Below are 23,122 nucleotides of genomic sequence, written 5' to 3'. Positions count from 1 at the left end.
CACAGAAAAATTTAAACATTGGCTCATACAGAATAGTTAATAAAACGTAAAAATATAAAATGTTCTGTATCGTGGGTTGGAACGTACGATATCAAGAGTGGCGCTTAGCCAATTTTATATTATGTTAACTAAAAAAAAAAAACGACTTTTCATTGCTCCTATCCATCGTAATCTTGTAATGCTGTTATCCGATTCAATTCCTGCGGAGCAATTCTGCTGTCATTGTATTAATTTATCTTTCACTGAAAAAAAAACTTACAAAATTAATGACTGTCCAGGTTGATAGGACTGGGTTGGGTGTAGTGGGTCGCTAGCTTTTATAAATTATAAGAAGATAAATCAAAAAGAAGTATGAACCTATATCTAAGAAAAAAGTGGTGTTATTTTTTTATTTTAATTTTTAAGGTATATATAAATGTTCGGTACTTGAATGACTTGTAAATATTAGTTTTTTCTAAGTTACGTGTCAGTACACGTGATTAAATTTGCTTAAGCATAAAATAAATCAATCAGTGGCACTGCAACCTGTTTTGTCTGGGCCTCAGATTTCTGTATCTGTTTCATGATCATTTCTCAATCTAATAGGCATCTAGTAGGCGAGGTGATCAGCCGTTTGTGTCTGATACACGCCGTCGACTTTTTGGGTCTAAGGCAAGCTGGTTTCCTCACGATATTTACCTTCACCGTTCGAGCGAATGTTAAATTCGGAAGGCGGGGATCGAACTTACGGACTCTGGGATGAGAGTCGCACACTAAAGCCACTAGGCCAACACTGTTTAAACATAAAAGGAAATTTAATAGTAGCTCGCCCAATTGCTATTTGGGTTTTAATAGAAAACTCATTACTCACGAGGCGATTGTCGGTTTTGTTATTTTAGGATTCTAATTTCTGACCCAAAATCGAAATAAACAGAAACTTTATTGTTAGAGCAACTGTAATTACAAGTGAAATGATTATTATTGTGTGCAAATGTGGTCTTTAGATAGAAACACTCAACGAGAAACATATGAGTTCTGCATTTTGAGTCGAATAGGCTTTTATTTGTAGGAAAGCAAGTAAGATTTACCGTTTCCTTGAGTTATTCACTTACATATTTTATACTAGACTTACTTAGAAGATATAATGTAATTCCAACCACCTCGAAAACGTAAACGATTATGAATGTGTAAATATAATTGTTGTAACTTCTCAGACGCATCTTGTAGAACAGAAATTTTGGACTAAAAAGCGTAGTTTCTAACCAATTTTTCTTGTTCGCTCTATGCTGTTAATTTAAGACTGACACTTAGTTTAATATTAAATAATTACTTTTTTAAGTTCATAAGTGATTCATGTTACCTATAAGATATTATATTTTGATTTATTGATGCAGTGTAAAAAATTCTTACAAAAATAATTCTTAATATGTCTGATAGTAGTAAGTAATTTACAACATTATATGAGAGGATTAAGCTAAACTTGAACTTATCCAAAAAAAAATATTTAAAAACTTTCAGTTCCATTACCAAAATATAAGTCGCTGAGGCCTTATACTTAACATCAATGATATATTATTCTTAATAAATTTTATTTAATGAAAATTCAGTTCTTTTTGTGAAAGCGTATAATTTTATAATGATTCAGGCATCGTAGCCTGAGAACCAATTAGCGATAGCGACCCGTAGCGGGCGGATAAGGCTTACGGAGATAGCTAATATACACGATGTGACTATATGAGACCACGCTTCCACAGGGATGTAATTTGGGTTCAAATTTCTTCATCGTTAAATTAATATTGGCATTAAAGTCACAAGAGATTTCTAAATACCTCAGATAGCTTCGGTACGTCTTCTTACTTCGAAGAATCCACAATGTGGGAAAAGAATTCAGTTTCGCCATGTCAATAATAATATTATAGAAGATGGATATATGGGGGCCTGATAGCCTAGCGGTCTTATTAAGTGGCAGCTAGGTGAGGGGTACCGGGTTCGATTCCCGGTTCGAGGGCAAGTTTTAATTTAATTTAAATTTGTTCTCGGCCTTTGGGAGGGTTGTGCGGTACCGGGCGAGTGCCTAAACTGTAAATGGAGGACACGGTCGAATTTCTTAAGACAAGCACGAATTATAAAAAATCCTATACTTGATGCTGGCTAATGCACAAATCGTGCCAGAGACTTAAAAAAAAAAGATGGACATGGCGAACTTTTAAAATCATGAAGAGTTAAGGACTCTTATATTATAAAATACAGTTGATAAGTATAAACCAGATAAGCTCCGAATAAAATAAATCATATAAGTATAAAACTAGCGAATGTAGTTAATAATAATATGGTTCAGAAGGGTTTAAGTGTAAATAAGTGTCTGAAGCATATTGTTTTTGAACAGGTCGCAAATATTGTGGTCATACACGAAATCATACAAAATACGTAATGTCTTTATTGAATGTAGGAATGTCTGGATACCACCCTGGAATGTTATTTTACGAGGGAGTGAATGTTATTAACTCAGTATATTGCAGGTATATTTTAAAACAGAGTTGGTTTCGTTATAAGAAGCGCAAACTTTGCATCGATAATCACTTCAAGATTCAAGTTGATATTATGTAGCATAATTTAAAACGTGCACTATGATATGTTGAAATATATCTTTTATATACTTTGCGATGGAAGATAAAATTAATTTAGTATGATAATGCTGTGGCAATATTTGCCTCCGGTTAAGGTCAAGTTTCGAGACCCAAGTAAACACTTAGAGGCTTCTAAAAGACTGATTTATTCTCGTAGACTTGATAAATCCTTCAACATTTCGTCCTGAATTCTAAATGTGATATATGGTTATGTTTTCTACGAGAGTTTTAAGTTAAATTACTGACTGGACAAAAATGCTACTATGTTTAAATAACTTTAAAAATATGCAAAATATATGTTTAAAGTTTACATAAAAACTTTAGCATTTTATGTATCATTTATGTTTTGATCTTTTGGAGACATCCCGGTTTCCTTTGACATTGAGGCTTATAACAGATAAAGCTACCCGTTACACACATCTTTTACATTTGTTACTGAGTTGTATGTTTATTGTTTTCTTGTATCAATAAATAATATTGTAATAAAGTAACTGCTTGATATAAACCGGGTATTTTCTACTTAAACCAATATTAATAAAACAGCAAAAGCGCAAACCAAGACAAGAAACGATATTTCAAACTAAAAGTTTGTATTTCTTTTAAAAGAACAACCAAGTTCAAATTAAGTTACAGAGGAAAGTAATGAAGGACAATCTGTTAGATGCTGCGCTCTTAAAAGCGTTATTTGATGCTCTGTGGCTAAAAAGAAAAAGGCTTTTAGCAATAACACAGGACGAAAGACGCTAAGATTTTCTTAAACGGAAATTGAACCTTTGTTATTGTCAGACGTTTTAATTAGAAGTGTATTAAGTAATAAAAAGAGAGAATATTATATTTAATAATTTAGGAATGTTTGCGTTAATTTAAAGTCTTAATTATGGATTGATAATATCAATCGTTCTCCCTTAATTTTAATGAACATGAATATTATGTTTGTTAGCTATTTCATTACAGTATTTGTAAGGTCATCTTTGTCTGGGGATATGGCATTTACATTATTGTCGATATAATTTGAAATAGCTAATCGCTGGGATTGGACCCAGGATTTTAAAGATGTATGTATTACGAAACCAGAAAGTATTGTACAAGTATTTTTCAATGGTTGAAGCATTTGTGGCGCTTTCTATATATCTATGTGTTTGTCTAATTGAACGTAACATCCATTTGTTATTTCAGTAAAACGCGGTCCGGGTATACCACGTTATAGGGAATCGCGTCGTAAAACTGCTTATTTGAACACTTATAATATAATTTAATAAAGTTATTTAGTTTAATTTTATAACATCACAACAAACAGGTGCAAAGGTACGCAATACTAAATATGGACTTGACAAACTATTTTAAACATCACACTACAGAAATATAACTTGATGAATCTCCGCATTATAGCTGGAAATACCGCGTTATAGTACATACAAATTTGTTTGAATAGAAGACATTGATTAAATTTAAATTTTTACGCTAAAATAACTTCAAACGTTTAAATAAATTTATTTCCAATGACTATGGTAAGGCGCGCGGCAAATAGTGCTTAAATATGGAATTCCAAAATTCTTCTTGCTCCCTTTCTGGATATGCCCCTAACTTCAACGTATTACCTATTTCAAGATATACTTGCCTTTCTAATGTATATGATGACCATGTAACACAAAGGTCTTCATTTGGTGTTGGGTCTCTGAAAATTAAAAAAAACAACCTGTGATCAATGTGGTTATGAATGCTTTAATAACAATTAACAATATTGATAAAAATATTAATTATCATTTTTAGTTTTTGTATAGTTTAGTATTAGTTGGTATAATTGTAGCGTTACATTTACTTTTATGTTTTTTTTGTTAATAACGCACTTCTTTTACTTTACCCTCAGTAGTGTTTATTTATTTATATAACGTACAAATATCAATTTGGTTATTGTTTAATAATATTCATATTGCAATTTAATTTAAAAGCTAGCTGCATCCGCGACCTACGCAAAAGTATGAATTCTTTTCTTAGCCTGTCTTTTTATGTAGCTACATAACAACATATGGAACATGTTGCTATGCTTCGCTTTTCCAGAGTAAAAACCTAAGTAAATAAAACAATTTTATTTTACTCAGGTAATAAATAAGAAATACTTGAATCGGTCTAGCCGTCTTTTAGTTTCAATCGATTACATCAACATAATTTGTATTTATGTTGATGTAATTGATCTGATAAATCACTTGCATATTTCATATTTAAAACAGTTTATAAATAGGATTTATAAAATTAGATTACAATTTCATTAAAAAATTAAAAAACTTACCCAAACTTTGCAAAGTTGGTCCACATAGTAGTGACTCTATCAATCATTTTAAACGTTTCGGACTTTCTATCAGATTTCAAATTCATAGGAAATAAGTACATGAGATCGTCAGAATGTGAAACTATCTGTCTTTGAAATAGACTTTTTGCGTTATTAATATTACCGAAAACATTTCTTTCTGATTCACATGCAAATTTATATAAATAATTTCTATTTTTATTACTCTTAGCCACAAATTTCTGCCATAATAATGTACTATAAATAGTCATATCAAAATTCATATACATAAGCATTTTATCTATATTCTCTTTCGATACTACAGCATCTTTGAGGTAATAATATTTCATTGTTTTACCAATAATCATTTGTTCTAGTAAAGGAACATTTAGTGCCAACGGTTCTGGAACAAAAAACTCTAGAAACTGATTAGCTTGTTGGAATACTTTGGAAAAATTCGTGTCAGCCATAAAATAGAGTACTCCTTCATCAGCCGTATAACCATTTAAAATATCTACGTCTGCATGTATTCCTTCTTTTAAAGCCTCATAAACATCACCTTGAAAGTAGACATCGTCACCAAAGTTTTCCTCCGACACAATTCCAAAAACAAGTTTGGGTGATTCTTTAGCATATTGTGCGAAAGAGATGAAGATATCGCATTTGTTAAACGCTTTGAGAGGTTGGGCTTTTAAGAATTTATATACTACCTCAACGTCGGTAGAATTGCACCCCATTTGGCGAGCCATTTCAACAGCAGTATCTCTTGGCCTGAATGACCTTAGCCACCAACCATGTGCGGTGCCACTTTGCGTTATAGCCCTTTTAAAAAGCCCTTTCGTCATGGGCGAGATTAAATGGTATGAAACACTTACTGCCCCCGCACTTTGTCCAAAGATTGTAACATTGTCCGGATCTCCTCCGAAGTGTTTTATATTATTTTTTACCCATTTAATCGCTGCTACTTGGTCTTTTAGGCCCATGTTTCCCGGAATATCTTTTGTTTCGAGGCTAAGAAAACCTAGTATTTGTAATCTGTAATTGAGAGTGACTAAAATAACGTCTTTCCTTATGAGGAAATCTGGTTGATATTCATTTCCACTGCCTCTTATAAAGCCTCCTCCATGAATCCAAACCATGACGGCGTAGGGTCGTTTTGAAGTGATGTTTGGTGTAAAGACATTAAGATATAGACAATCTTCATATCCTATTGGTGATGTATCGTAATGAAAGCAAACATTGCCTGGTTTTTTAGCTTGTCTTATTCCGTACCACGGCTTGGCAGGTTGCGGTGGCTAAAAAAGCGTCGTAGAATATTAACAATTTAATTTACAAAAGCATGCCAAGGTTCAGCACACTGATACATTGGTACAAGAAAAATAAAATACAAGATGTGACAAGAAGTTATAGCAAGCAAACATAACAAACACGAATAGAAAAAAAAAACATTCATAACATAAATTATAAAAACTAAAAAGCAGATATGGATATCCAGACCTAGCTCGATTGTCAGATTTTACAATCTGGATATCGGTGAGTTTTGGCAAATACATGTTCTTCTGAAAGGAGGGACATGGGATACCTATGGGTATGCTGGGGCAAACAATTATGTTCATACATGTCTCATATTATTCAATATATCAATTAATTTTCTACGATACTCCAATGACAACATCTTAAAATGCTCTAACCTAATTGTCCCTAACAACATATTGCTCATTGAAGTGGGAGTTATTTGATGTATCGTCTCGGATTCGATTACAGCAAAATAACACAGTTGTTTCGTTTTTGAATCCCATAAGCCATCCCTACTACTTTAAACGTACCTAATAAAAATATTTACACAGAGAAAATTACCTATAGCATTAGGTGTTACGGTCACACACACCAATACCTAACCTATTGGTTTGTTATGTGAAATGTTACCTTGAATCTTAAGTCCCCAACAGGTGGCTGAGCATATGATATCCCTTGAAAACTGTAGTATGCATCTCCAGAATTATTATTTATTTCACCGTCTAAAATTCCTTCAGATACTATCACTTGCACAGAATAAGCACGGCTTACGAGCAAAAGAATTACATTTAATTCAGCGAACATAGTAATAATGTACTGCAATGCTTGTTGTAATAGTTAGTTAACTATTTGCCATATTGCCAAACAAATTATGTTAATTAAGAAATTGATAAACGTTATTAATAAGTTTTATTACGATTAATTGACGACTGCTAATTAATGTCTAAGAGTTTGATTCGATTTCGTACGATCTTATGTTATAATTATGTTTGGAGATAAAACTATCTAGTGTTCGCGTTGAAGTGTCTTAAAATATTATAAAAATATAAAAAAAAACGGAAATATTATAAATTAAAGCGACCATTCAGAAATTTTTTAGCCAAAAAATAATAAAAGAACTTGCATGTTAATTTTTAGCATTTGTTTAAATTACTTTCTAGTTTAATTTAATCAATTATATTATAATAGACAATGGTAACGCAGGACAGATAACATAGATTCCGAAGTAATAATTATCCGAAGATAAAATAAGGTATAAATTAAAGTACGGTTCCTTTTTCAAGAAAATCTTAAGAGCGAAGAAAAAAATGTGAACCATTCAAATAGTCCCTAGAATGTAGATATAACCCGAAGATTTCTTACTTTTTTAACCGTGAAAAGGTATCCTGAAGCGTACCTTTATTTCCCATCCATAAAGATACGCAAAATGTTCCTTTTTATTCCCAAAATTCGTTCTGATTTATGAATCTATTGCTGTGGCTTTTATTACAATATTATTTAAGAATTTCATAATAATATTTGCCTTATAATTATTCAGATTCTGATTACTATATGCAAACTATCTGGTTGAGAAATAACTACAAACAGAAATCCCTACATATACTTACATGAGTTTCGAAACCTAAATTATTTTAAAAGGCGAATTAAATCACTATAGTTATTACGAGACAGATTATTAAAATACTAAATTCGTTGACTTTTGCTTGAGTTTTGCTAATTCAGATAGCTTTTCATTAATGACAAATTAATTATGAAAATACTTTCTTAAAATACATTACCGCATTAATTAATAACCTTAAATTAATTTGTAATTGAATAAAGAAAGTCTAGGTCAACAGGAACTAATTCAAGATTTTAGGCGTCAGGTAGTACTGATAATCCCAGAACTGGTGCTTTCCAGCATTAACTCTGGTACAAGAGGAGTGTTTTTTAATAAATGTATGTAAAGCTGGAGTAATTCCTGTTTGATTAGTTTTAATTACTTAGGAGATACCTAATTGATTTAGGAGAGGGAAACCGGAGACATAACAGGGGACAGTAGAGACGTCGGAAAAAAAATGTTTTAAATTCCGACTAGTAAACCCTAATAAACAACTTTTCTTTTGATATATTATATGTTTGTTAAATACTAAAATAATCTACTTGGTTTCACAAAAAAATATTATTAAACCCCAATCTGAAAAAAATTCTTCATTTTATTTGGAAAATAATTATACTCCTTTTTTGCCCCGAGGTCTCCAGACTTCTAAATTTGGCCCTGCATTTAAACGCATTTTACAAATAGTATACATTCGAACATAAATTTATTTACATGAATCTGTTTACCTTTTCTCCATTAGACTGACTAAAATTGTTTAAAGGTGTCTGCCCACTATCCCGTAGCATACCATGACCGTACTAGGACCGTTTCAGACAAAAAACTATTCTTTGTATTGAAAAGTATGAGACTATGCCCACTAGACCGTTCCGTCACCGGCCGACACCGTAGCGTGCCATGCACGGGCCGTCAACTATTCGTCGGAGGGAATATTTTGCCGGTGCGGACACGCTACGTGCATGGCACGCGACGTTGCCAGACCGCTGCGCGCAGGCGGCTAAACGGTGACTGAGCGGGGAGTATGACCGTTACAAACCCGTTTTAAATGCGTTAAATTTGAATGTACACATTCGGAAGTACTGAAAAAACTTTTCTTCGTCATCAACTAAGTGCCTGAATAATGTCCAATATGGAGAATATTTGCGTTTTTTTATAGAATTGTGAATCCAGTAGCGTCGAGTGTTTTTTAGGCATTCCTCTTCCTCTTCATCCAAAATGATAGCAATCATTGCCAATTGTTCAATCGTTAGTTTCCTTATAGCCATAAGTAACTATTTCAATATTTCACCACATTAACGCGTCTACGCAACACTGATATTTGTACGAGAATGAACCGATGCCTTACGAGTGTATTGAAAAGATTTCTGCCGTGTCACATACGGGCATCATACAGATTAAATACGGGTTACATACGGGTTGTAAACGGGTTCAGAACGCTGTCGGCCCGCTTCAGTGGGCGAAATAGAGCGTACCGGATTCCTTTCCGTGCTGGATACGTTCCTAGCACGGTCATGGTATGCTACGGGATAGTGGGCAGACACCTTTAAGATACAAAACCAACAGTTTCGAATTTTAATAATATAAAATAGTAATTTTAGCGATGAAGCCTATTTATGATAGTAAAAGGTTCTACACGTGCCGATAACCAATTCGGCTATTTCCGGTTGACATTTAAAATATAGACACACCGAAAGCATTTAGCGAATAGTTACCGCTCTAAAATTAAGTTTTATAAAAGCATTATGGAAGTAGACTAGGTACTGAAAACAAATGTTGTGTACCAATTTACTTAGTTTTAAATTACTAGCTGCGATATAACTTGGGCGTGTGTCAACTATCCTCCATCCTTTTAGTATTGGAGTTCCTGGAAAAAGTTCCTAACTTCATGTTTCCCTTCACCATATGAATTAAAACGCACATCCGGGTTTTAAACGCACCTCAGAGTTGATAGTCGAACGCCTAGCCACTAAGCAGTACACAATGTAATATACAATAACCATTATAAAGCTATTGCCAGACTAAAAACTATTTACACTAAGACTTCAAATGTTTTCGCTCGTTAAATCCTAATTAATCCTCTGTCCAGGTCAGCACGAGTCGGGAAGACGTCCCTAGTGGCCCGTTTCTTGGGGAACAAGTTCGAAGATAGCTACACACCCACTATCGAGGACTTTCATCGCAAATTGTATAGAATTCGAGGTGAAGTGTACCAACTGGACTTATTGGATACTTCGGGAAATCACCCATTCCCTGCGATGCGGCGACTTTCCTTCTTGACTGGTAAGTTTTGAATACAGACTTCTAAGTTAATAGACACTACGACGATATGCATAGACTAACTGACTCGGCACGTTGTTTTTTCATATTAAAGTACTATATAAGTACAATAATAACCATAACGATAAATAAAAAACGACGGGTTGCACTCCGGGAATGCCGGCAGAAGTGAAAACTTGAATTTTGCACGAATTGCTTTAATTATCAGTATAAAAGTACTAGCATTTATGTGGTAGAATACAATATTTATTTATTGCGGTATCGTACACAAACATGACAATTTATATTACGCGCCAGCTGTCTACTCTCCATCCGTCTTACGAATTTTCGATCAGGTCACGTGTCCTGACGCGAGTTTAACATTTTTTACCCATTCCAAAAAAAGTGTACAACGCCGCTATAGAAGTTTTTACTTCAAAATAACGCTATTCAAAAATCGTGGTGAATGGGTGAAAATTAAGGGTTATATGTAATTTTTTAATGTCAAAATTATTGGGGGTAGGCCACAAAAATGAAGAATTTAATGCTTAATATGGGAAGGTGAAATAAATGAGCCAGCAGGAGGCCATTACTCCGTCGGAGGTCGTGTACTAATATAAAATATAATAACTTAATGTAATCCTTATAATAGTACTCGAATAAATAACTAGCAACCCAACAGTTTTCCACACCTTTAAATTAAACAGGTTCTTATATTCTCTGCTTTCAAAATGACCCAAGTGAATTTATGTTTATTTTGACGGGTTGCGTTAACCGCTATTTTACATATTATGAAGCTGCATTGAAGCGCCCATACAAGGCACCCTAATATATACTTCGCAGTTTGTGAGAGTGGAATTTTCATCACCACGAACGTTTACCATATATTACTACCAAAAACGAAGGTTGTATTTTTTTATTACGGAGTTATTTATAATGTCTTCTATCTTCTCATTAATTTTAAAATGTCAAGGGAAGTTTCTATAGATATTTATATTTTAATTTTTATTATATACTAGCAGACCGGCCAAGCGTTGCTGTGGCTAAGGTTTTTGTTATATTACATAGTAGTAAACTATTCAAGGGAAACGGTAGGAGAACACCAGTCATGGGGGGGCGGGCACCACCATGCTTTTTTGGTGGTAATGCCATTGAAAAGGTGTGAGCTGGTAGTTTATTGTTTATCAGAATGCCAAATCATAAAATGACTGCTTCACGACTGATTTGAGAGCGACCGCCGATGCGAAAACCGCTGTGTGAGTTCGAAAAGTGAGTTACAGAATCGCAGGGCAGTCCACATGGTACTTTTAATACAAAAATTCTGTTTAAATTAACATATATGTTATTTTGTTTTTGAAAAACGCCTATCCAACATAAATAGTGTCTGTAAAATACCTGCAAAACACAAAGCATTAACCGAATAGAGAAATTACAAATGCAATTTAACCAAAGTTTAATTGAAACCGTGAAATATGTAATTAGAACCCTTTAGTCGTGTTTGACCGTGACTTCGGAACTATGTTAGCCGGTAATGCTCTCCAATTTAATTTGATTCAAATGAATTTGTGTTCAACCCATGTTCCATTAACAGTACAATTTACTTTTATAACGTGAAATAAAAGCGCTATTGCAATGAATTTTTGTGTGAAACGACAAACGATTGAAGCTCTTCGATATGTTTATAGTAACAGAGTATAGCTTTGTGTGTTGTTTATATTTTTTTGTTTATTTAGATTTTTGTTCGGTAAACTTTTACACATTAAGGCGTAGATTGTAGATAATATATAATTAACACAACAATGTCAAATGTAGCAAACAAAGAAATTACTTATTGGATAACAAAAATTAATAGAACAAAAAACAATAACTTACCTTAAAATATATTATTAAAAGGAGTTTCTTTAGGCAAAGTTGCGAAGATACTGGCAGCGTTTCCTCTTTAAATAGCTAGACTAATTCTTTGTCCGAGGTAGCTGCCAGCTCTTTGGTCTCCTGTGATGTCGACAAATTGCTATTTCCTCAAAAACCCTTATAGCGTTAAGACCCCACGGACCATGGGTCTCGACACCGAATGGGACAAAATCATATTCGGAGCCTAGACCCTGTATATGCATGCTTTAATATATGATGTATATCTGACATATCGGGAAGATCCAGTTTAAGTTATTTTAATATCATAACGAAATGATGCGTTTCACTTGCCTAAATTTGTTTTCTTAACACAAAAATAATATTATAACTCACTAACTCCGCCTGGCTCTGCGGCTAAAAAAGTGTCTTCGCCTACGAAACGAGAAACTTCCAGCGCCACCTGGCTGGCTTTCAGCAGCAGCAAGAATATTATAAAGGGGAAAGATTTGATTTCACCATTAGGACCCAACATTATCCCTGATGAACACAACAAACTTTCTATCTATCAATTTCAAATAACCCTTGGAATAACCTGGATTTTTAAAGCTATTTTGAAAACTAGAATAACGGACGTTATCTGATATTTAATATTTATATTGTAAAATATTCACTCTCTGGAACACTTCTCTGTGGAAACGAGGTGAGCGTCGAAACTAGCCAATTTACATATAGTCATGAAACTCTCTGTTGTAGAACGAAATAGCCGCGCTAACAATGTAAAAATATCACTGCATCTTTCAGCAAGTTTTGTTTTCGTTTTATGTTATAACTTACATATATTAATGCGGATGAGAAATCCAGACTAGTTTATCTCTTTTTATTTAATGTCATTGAACTCACGACCTGATGGCAAGAGAAAACCCGGTAGACCGAGGCTGCGTTGGTGGGATGGAGTTGTCAAGGAGTATAACAATAGGGGTTCGAAGTTGGACGCGGGAAGGACTGAATAGATGACGAAGTGTACTTGAGGAGACTAAGGCCAGGGGCTGTATTACCATTGATGATGATTTAATGTCATATATCCATAGTTGCTCCACTCACAGTTTGAAAACAATTTTCCTTTAATTTTTATTTTTTATGAATCGTTTTTTTTTCTCCTCGTGTTTGTTATGTTTGCCTATAAGTACTTGTCACATTAAATCTTGTATTTTCTTATCTACCAGCGTATGAGTGTGTGATTGTGTAAATAAATAAATAATAATACTACTGCATTCATAAATTAACGATGATTTGAGTAATATTAGTATATTAGCGAATAATCGAAGAGGTTCGAAATAGATAGAGAACTTTAATGACGTTGTGGTTTATGACATTTTCCTTTGAATAATTGTAATGTAGAGGGAGGGTAAAACTTGCTGAGTTTCTTGCCCGTTCTTCTCAGAACAAGGCCTCCTGGTAGTTTTGCGAACGGATGGCGTAGTCTTGCTTTTTCGCGAATTTTGTAAACGTTTTTGACATTCATAAGCATGCGCTAAGACGCATCTAAATTGAATAAACGTATTTTGATTGATTGATTGATTGATTGAGATAAAACTTAATAAATTAATTATTTTCGGCATGTTTCACTAGATAACGAGCTGTCAGGAAAAACGACAAACAATACCCGTGTCAAAACTGACAGATGAAATAATCGAACTTCTTGCAGATCGACATGAAAATCTATTTTTAAAAATAAAATAAATGTTGAATAATAAAGCGCAATATTTTTTGCCATGCTTATGAATTCCATAGAAATAGTAAATATAATTAAATAAAATTTATTTCCTTGTAATTCTGATCTATGGGATCGCAATTTTTATTTATAATTAAGACAATATACGTATAGAATCAAGATGTTTTGAATTTTCGTTTTTTTTACTAAAAGTGACTAACGTTAATAATAATTTGACATTTTAATAACCCTTGCGTTTAAGATTACATAGATATTTTAGAATACTATTTGTCGCCAAACATCTCAGATTTCCGATAGTCCATGATTCCATATCATTTAATTATCTCGTTGCGTGGTTTCGGGACTAGATTAGACACCTGTCGATGCTCGGGGCAATCTCTACGGCAATTAACTTGTCCCAGTTTCTGCATCAACCTAAGCTCTCACCTTGATCATACAGACTTGGTCCATTAAATATATTTTTTTTCTTGTGTGGCCCAAATCATAGTTATACAATGCCATTATCGCTTTTATATTTGGAAATCCTTTGTGCATACGTGAAATAAACCTTATAAGCATTTTACAAATTATTTTAGTTATCCCGAAAACAATTCTACGTTTGAATTGTTTCTTTTTTTTATTTTATTGATAAAAGCTTGCCAACGCTCAGCACACTGATATGGTAAAACAAATTACATTTTTTTATGTAATAAGCATTTATAGGCAAAAATGACATACAATTATTAAACCAAACAATAATTTAACAAAAAAATAAAATTACAAAAAACTAAACAAAAATCGATTTTCAAGTGTGAGAGAGCAACTATGGATATCCAGATCTAGCTCGTTTATCAGAATGCTCAATTATTGTTAAACGCCCCACTTCAAGAAACGATGACGGAATGGAAAGAAACAACGTACTTTTTAGGAGTTTGGCGACCAGATAGGTCCTTAAAATGGCTGATATTACTAATCATATTTTAGTATTTACTTCATTTATCTAATATATGAAGTTCTCGTGTCGCGGTTTTTGGAGTTAAACTCCTCCGAAACGGCTTGACCGATTCTCATGAAATTTGCAAAATTTCATGAGAATCGGTCAATTGGGTATGTCTGAGAATCGGACAACATCTATTTTTCATCCCCCTAAATGTTAAGGGTAGTCCACCCCTATATTTTTAGATAAATTTTTATTTTTTTATGATACAGCATTAAAAAATACATACAACCCCCAATTTTCACCCCTATAACCAACCCTTATTTTATTAAAAACGATATACATGGCAAAACGACGTTTGCCAGGTCAGCTAGTAATTATCATAAATTTTTTTAGAATTATTTTAAAATAAAGTTTAACAAAAAGAAAGCTATTAATAGTCTCACCCAGAGAGCTTAAGTTTTAACAACCCAACACCTGTCTGAGACGTCGAATAACTAGGATCGTTAGACAAGTTTAAGTATTCGCAACACCCTGTAGATTTCGTATAACTGCTAAGTGCTCCTATACGTACAAATTATTATACGGTCCTGATAAAACTTTATTTATTCACGTGTTACAGAATGTTAGTAGCATTTTTGACTATTATAAAGAAGCGTGGGAAACTCGTCTGGATTTTTAAATACTTTTTTAATAAACGGGTTTACCTATATCCTGATGGTTATAGGTAAACCCGAACGTGCTGTTTTGAGACATTGGGTTCATATACATGCCCGTGTACCTGGTGCCTCGAATCAACGTAGATATATGAATTAAATGTTTTCTTCTTTGTGTCTTTAATAATTTTGCTAATTTTAATTTTCCTAACATAGTTATAAGTATTACTCTACTTACAATATATGGACTTTTAATGGTCTGAATTAAATGTTTTTTGTTTTTTTTATATATAAATAGAGCTTTTACTCAAGTCAGTTTCATAGTGTTTGCTTTTTATATTAGCCACTAAGAAAATATTGTTTTTTTTACGAAATGGATAGTAAAATAGCAAGTATTCATTGTAATGCCCTTAATTTACTGAAATAATACTCGCTTCAAGTACTCTAAGCGACGATATATTTTATAGTTATAAAAATAATATAAATTACTTTTAGCTTTCCTTTTAATTAATTTACTAGTAAGAGTTATGATTTACTGCCATGCCATTAAAGTAAAATTTTCCTAGTAAAAGTTCGATGCTTGGGTTGTACCTAGTGTAAAATACAAACTTTAAAAGTTAAAGTAAACAGCGAATTTTTAGTTTTTATCGAGATTAAGGTATTTTAAAGGATTTCAAGGTTGCATTAAAATATTTATTTATATAAAATAGATTATATATTCCGATAAATTATTAAAAACATACCAACTTGGTCGTAAATGTAGACCAATTTTTTTAAATTGCCGTTCAAAACTGATACAAGAATAAATAAATTAAATAAAAGGTTTTTTATATTCTCTGATATATAGATAATAATTGTCTCATACACATCCAGTTTAAATCTCCTCCAGTTAAAAATAATTAAAGTAAACAATAAACATAACACCGCCATCTTGTCTGTCAATAGGTTCCGAGGCTTCTGAAATTTTAATATTTGTTTTAAGCGCTCATCTTCGATATATCGGTTGAAAATATATATAAATAGTTTATAAAGTTCAGAGACGTTAAAGGACGACATAATAATAATATATTTATTAAATCTGACAATTATAAGTCCATGTGGTTATTATTGTTTTAGCTTTAAAGTATATTAAATCATAAAATTATAAAATTACACACACACATCATCGCAACAAAACCACACACACAGCTACCGTGTGCAGTCCATTACAATGTCCTATATAAGGACAATCCAGCCTTCCTAGCTAGCACATAACCTTAAAACGCATGTATACTTGGTTCTCTAATATACGTTCCCATTAACCACTGGCTGATTAGGATTCCGTTACACCAATAGTAGTTTCCAAATTGGTTTTGAAGTACGAGAACAGCTTTGGTATTAGCTTTACCAATGAGAATTCCTAATCTTCTATACGTTTAATATGAATAAATCTTGAATTTGAACACAATTCTACGTGATCAATTATAGGTAAATAGTATGCGCCTTTTACGAATTGGTATGCTCTTTTCTTAGGAGATCCTAAGATGAATTGGTTTTAACGGGCAGCTGGTTCCATATAGTGGTGATATGCGGCAATAACTGCCTTATAAATGATTTATTTTTAGTTTACTCTACAAGTTTATTTAGTGTATATAATTTGTACAAGTCATAGACATTTAAATGAAAATTCGCTTCACCAGATCGGATCAAAATGTTAACATAATGTATTTATTATGAACTTAAAATTTTTGTTCATTTTTCAAATTACCTGCATTCTTTATTTGAAAAAAATGGATCAATTGCAATCCATAAAGTACAAAAAAAATAGTTTAGGAATAAACATGGAGAGAGGAAAATCCTAGACATTATTATGTTTAGGTTCTACGTCATTTCGATTGTTTAGAGTCTAGCTAAGTTCAGGAAACGATTTAAAGCATTCGCGTTTCACATGTTTGAATATAGAACGCCGTAAAGTTTTATACGATATCGCGAGATTGTTCGCCAAATATTCTAAACTTGAAATTGAATTTCGAATTCGGAAAATTTAAATCATTTAACAAAGTGAAAATGGCCATACTTGTAAAAGTACGCCTCAAATACTTATAGAATGTTTTGTTACTTTTATTTGATTTCAAATCGACACGAGGGTGACAAGGACAAAACTACAAAACTCGCGAGTAATAACGAGTTCCATAACAGACTTTATCTATGAACTATATCAGAAGTGAGAAAATTTATGTCACAAACACATTTTCGTTGTGACACAATTTTCCTCAACATTTTTTGCTGTTTCCGCGTAGCAAGAGTTGTCGAGTACAAGTCGTATTGAAACATTGATTTCATATGCACTGCTCTTAATATCCCGATGTATTTATTAGCTAACGTCTATGAATTTGTCTGCGTTTATATAATCAATTCTTCGCAGGCTTTAGATTAGAAGCTTAAAAGCTTAGCGGGTACTATGACTTCTGTATGTTAAAATGCAATACGTTTGTGTACAGGCCTTATACTTAGCGCTAGTCTCTAGTCTGAATTTTGCCATTAAAAAATATTATATAAGGAATTTTTGAGTACGCTTTTTAAGGACCTTTTTTAAATCAATTGTTGCTTCATTCATTGAAATCTACTGTAATAGAAAACAATAGAAAGATTTTAATAATGTTTTTTTCGTATTAATACATTTGAATCTCTATTAAGTATAGGCAAAAATTCTAGAACATGAATGAAATTCAAATCTAGTTTTAAGAGCTGTTAAACTTAGTTTAAGAATTAAGTTTGACATAATTGTCAAAACGATTGTACAGGCTTTAAACTTTTTTTTATTTACAGGCGATTTATTCGTACTAGTATTCGGTATGGACTGTCGAGAATCTTTCGAGGAGGTGATACGGTTACGTGAGCAAATCCTGGAGACCAAGGCTAGTGCGAGCAGCGGTAATTGTCGTGGACGTCGGCAAGCTCCGAGGGTACCCATGGCCATCGCAGGCAACAAATGTGACAGGGAACTCAGGTAATTACTGGGAATTTAAATGAAGAAATACAAAGTAAAATTTATAAATTAAAATAATAAGTAATGCCTTCCCGGCAAGCACATATTATGACTAACTGTTTTTTGTTCGTCTCTGGTGGGTTGTAACGAAGGAATAGTCAATTCTCTCATGTGGTGGGTACAGATATTTCTGTGATACGCTGCTAGACAGGATAAGTCAAAGAGTTATCTCGAAAATCTTGCGACATGTGCCTGGACCCTTTAGATTATCTAGACCAAGCCATTATTATATTACTAGCTGCATCTGTTTTTTTTATCTTATATTTTATTCAATAAACTTTATAATTAGATTTAGTATTGTTTATTAATAAAAGTTAGTCTTGTAGCAACAGCTATGGTATTAACTAAAAATATGTGTAGGTATTTTTCATAAAAGTAAGTTCCAAGTCGCATGTTGGGCTTTAGCATGCGACTCTCATGCCTGAGGTCGTAGGTTCGATCTCCGTCCGTGCACCAATGGAGTTTCTTTCTATGTGCACATTTAACATTCGCTCGAACGGTAAAGAAATCATCGTGACGAAACCAGCTTGCCTTTACTTGTCTATTAGATTGATCATGAAACAGACATCTGAGGGCCAGACCTTAAAAGGTTGTAGCGCCACTGATTTATTTATTTGTTTAGAGCTATTAATGTTAGCTAAACCAGCATATTTTTTAGGACACTACAGCAAATAAATAAGAGTATTTCATTTGTCGATTTGATAATTTCTGAGCGGAAAGCGGTTCTTGTTTAAGCTAAAAGCAGTAAGCATTTAGATATACAGAGTTGAAAGATTATTAAACATTTTCAAACCCAAAGACACGGAAACACTTAGTTAATAGATCAGTCGTTCAACTAGTAAAACTACACTTTCGTAACCTAGTATGACCACCTACATTGAGGTTTCGGTAGACGTTTTTTCCTTTCTCGTTAACTATTGTAACGTAAATGCTAATAACGGTATGTTAGAATGGTTTTTATTCCTTACATGTTACTGTTATATGTCACGCACGGGGAAATTACCAAGTTGTTTAATCATCGGTGTATGCTTGCTTTCATGTACTATATTTACCTCAACAGCACGTAAACATAAAATATGTGCGTTTTGCATGAAATACATCAATTATACTTAACGGATTAAAAAGCAGTGCAGACAATGGTGTGCGTGCGAATTTCAACCCTAAGAGTTCAAATAATGGCTGTGCACTAATGGTTGTTTCTTTATATCTATACATTCTGAAATTGCGTCTGTTCTGTGCCTTCTTCTTCTAAAATTGCAGGTCAAAGAAGACGCTCACAAAAGAAACAACCATCTCGAGAGGCGCCTCTGTTTTTTAACGGGATTTGGTTATGTTAAACGGATATAAATTGTATTAAAGTTGTTCTCAACCGCTGTTAAGATATTTATAGATTCAATATACTTTTGTTTCGTTGTCAGCATTTTTCTTAGTTAGTTTGATAATATAATATAAATCTTTATATTCACACCTGTATAAATCCCACCCCAAAACAATATCACGTAAAAGTATTCATAATTTGAGAATTTTTACCACTCTGGGAGAAAATAACATTTTAAATTATTTCATCGAGCGCATTCTGAAGGATTGTAGTTATCAAGTTCTAGTGAAAAGTCAATTGATCACTTCAGGTTGTAGTCTGGTATGACGTAGTTCAAACAAAGCCTTGACGATAGTTCATTAGCGTAGTTCTGGTCTTTTCAATAGAAAACCATCGCACTTCCCTTAACAATACACTGACTTTTGCATTACCGATAACAAACTTTTGTTATTTTATAGAACAGTGCAAGCGGAGGAAGCGACCGCCTACTGTGCAACTCAAGACTCCGCCTGCGTTTTCATGGAAACTTCGGCGAAGAAAAACTTTCACGTTGACGACTTATTCTATGAACTCTTCGTAGTTGCCAACTTACCTTTAGAAATGGCTCCTAATCATCATAAACGAGTGAACGCCGCGTTCGGAAGCCCCTGTACATTACCCCCCACCAGTAGCCAAAGTAGTAGAAGTAAGAAATGTACTCTATCTATTAAAAGAAGACTGTCAGATGCGTGCGGAGTAGTAGCCCCTAATGTTAGACGACCCAGTATTAGAACGGATCTGATGATAATGAGAACGAAGACGTGTGCCAAAGGTGAGGGAGATGGTGTTGGTGGGAGCCCCAAGCTCAATTTGAATCGTCTAGTAAGGTCTAACGCCCAAACTGACAAAAGATCGTGTATTTTACAGTAAATAAATATAAAATCTATTTGAGATAGACCTTCTTGTGTGTTGATATGTAGTCTATATTTGTCACGTTTTAACGCATACAAACGTTATGAGGAAATTTAGATTAGTATCTATATCAACGTTTCTCAACCATTTTTATGTCGCGAAAAGCCTAAAAGTTAAGTGAAACAGTCTTGCGACCCCGTCACTGGTAAATTATAATTTAGTTTCATAACACTACACTATAATTATACATTCCTTTAATAAAATAATCTTTTGCTATATGTAGTTTGTATCTATTATTTTTCAACAGACTGCGACCTCCTTTTAAAACAAAACCAAAACCCAAGGGTCGTGACCTCCCGCTTGAGAAACGATAGACTCTAAACTGTTTTCAAAATATCTGTTGATATTGCTTGCTTTTGATATAATACATTTCTTCTTAATACAATTTTTACTTCTTTTAAGCAAATTATAACTAAATGTTTATATAAGAAAAGGTGCTAAGAAGGATATAAGCTAACAATTAAGAGTACTTATTTAAATTACACAAAAACTGTGCGGTATACTATTACAATTACTATAATCACGTACTTGAACACAGCCACATTCAAGCCACTCTAATCAAATATATAATTACTATATTTTTTTGTTTTTGACACTGATAACCCATTTTGTGAAGGCGAAATGCCGAGGCAATTTTATAATAATTTAAGGCATTAATTATCAATGTTTAAAATTGTATTAAATTAGTATTATTAAAAAAAATACTAAATCAAATACAATGTAATTGTACGATTATTTTTTAATGTTTAAAGTGTTCAAGCGCTTTGAGCTGCATGTATAAATAAATCTGCATATAAGTGTGTGTATGCTTACAAGACGTTGCTTGATAGCATTATTATTTTGTATTACCCTTTTGTATAAGGAGTTTGAATATTAGCTGCCTAGTTCATCTATAAAAGGTATTCAAACGAAAATATCACTATTTATTTGGTAAGGGCGGCACCTCTGTTACTTCCAATGCCATACAGACGTTTTTGTATGATCTATGTAGTTCTCTCCATATCCGAAACATATCTTACGACCGCGCGGTATATGTACTCATTATTGTACCGGGAATAGCTGTCGGTATTGCTATTGGAAGTCACAGATTAAGAACAGCCTTGCGATTCTGTAACTCACTTTTCGGACTCACACAGCGATTATGCAGACTCAGAATAAACAATAAACTACAAGCTCCCTCTTTATGAGAATGTCCAATTATAAAACGACTGCGTCACGACTGATTTAAGCGCGATCGCCGCAATGAAAACCGCTGTGTGAGTTCGAAATGTGAGTTACAGAATCGCAAAGCTGCTCCCAAAATGTTAATGTTGCATGTTTGGCTTATGTGAAATAATCAACGTGTAAATTTAAATGAAAAATGTAAATTTAATCTATGGTTATAAATTTCGGTAATTCTAAAGTTTGTAAATTGCATAAGGGCATTGGATGGGACCAAATTGTTCATGCTTTTGTCGAATCTTTGTGTCCATAAAGTATAAATGGGACTTGGAAAGTTTTAAGTGTGGGATTACAATGTCTCAAATTGCTTAGGGATTATTTCGAACGTATGCAAATATATATATTTTCGATTGTAAAGTAACGGATACTTAACTATGTTATTAATATATTAAAGCTCAATAAGAAATATTCTCTAGTATAAGTACTTTAGCGATTTTTTTTTCATTAAGTGTTTTCTATACGTGTCTATAACCATCATTTAGGGGAATGATAAATTTGTATAAAAACCTATATTTAGCAACATCCTTATAATGTTTAATGATTACAAGTCTACCATGTACCTTCCAATAGTGATAGCGATTCCGATTTCAATATTCAGTTTTCGTTCCTCATTTCATGACATCAGCGCTACGGATATTGAGTATTAGGGATATTGGGACCTTAGATGACGCAATTCTGTTAGGGGATCTCAATGCCAGCCATTTATTAACGAAATCTGGAGTGATTAAAATCTGTATTGGAGTTACGGAGTCCTTGACCCCGAATGACCCCGTTCATTTCATACATTATCTCCAAACTTTGAATCTATGGGTTAGGACTTAAGTTAAAAAAATTATAGGATTATTAGATATTGTATATCTGTGAATATTTTCTGTCTATGTCTATAATCTTAATAAATTATGTTTTGGAATGAAACAGTTGTTATTTATATCCTACAAAATTGGCACTACCGTCGCCATTTTGGTGCGTACGATGAATAATTTTACAATCTACCCACATCTAATAAAAATCCGACTAAAATGTATTTATTTTTATTACATGCATTATTAATTACAATGGCAAAGTTTTAATTATCGAACGGTTCTGATTGTTTATAGCTAATTTCAGGGTGTCGGTTTTTTGTGACGGTGTGCGCGCGCATCGTAAAAATTTCCTCTCTTCATTTTTCCCTAACGCGCCAAAAGAAGTATAACTTAAAAAAAAGCGACGTGTGAGATATTACATAGTTCCTGAAAGAATAATATATCAGTTATTTGCTATAGAAAATTGTCTCTTCCCTTTTCACTTATTATAATTGTATTCCCAGCCCTAAGTTAAATATATGAGGTAATCATTCTCAGAATAATATGTCACTCAAGGGTACAATTTATATCGGCCGAGACAATACCTATCTTTGAATTTAATGTTGGT

At 33.1% G+C, this 23,122-nt stretch overlaps 1 protein-coding gene across 1 annotated transcript in view; it reads left to right on the top strand.

Annotated features, from left to right (window-relative positions):
* The window catches only part of LOC125049214 (GTP-binding protein Rhes), a 28,364-nt gene extending 5,818 nt beyond the window's left edge, over positions 1-22,546 (top strand). Inside the window, exons 2-4 of the mRNA XM_047648365.1 lie at positions 9,870-10,063; positions 18,003-18,183; positions 19,999-22,546. Of these exons, the coding sequence (XP_047504321.1) occupies positions 9,870-10,063; positions 18,003-18,183; positions 19,999-20,449 (826 nt within the window). The 3' untranslated portion in view covers positions 20,450-22,546. The remainder of the gene's footprint in view (positions 1-9,869; positions 10,064-18,002; positions 18,184-19,998) is intronic.
* The last annotated feature ends 576 nt before the right edge of the window (positions 22,547-23,122 follow it).

This window comes from Pieris napi, chromosome 4 (assembly GCF_905475465.1).
Source record: "Pieris napi chromosome 4, ilPieNapi1.2, whole genome shotgun sequence".
Taxonomy (NCBI): domain Eukaryota; kingdom Metazoa; phylum Arthropoda; class Insecta; order Lepidoptera; family Pieridae; genus Pieris; species Pieris napi.
Note: the sequence above shows the minus strand (reverse complement) of the source record. Positions and strands in the feature narration are given on the sequence as shown.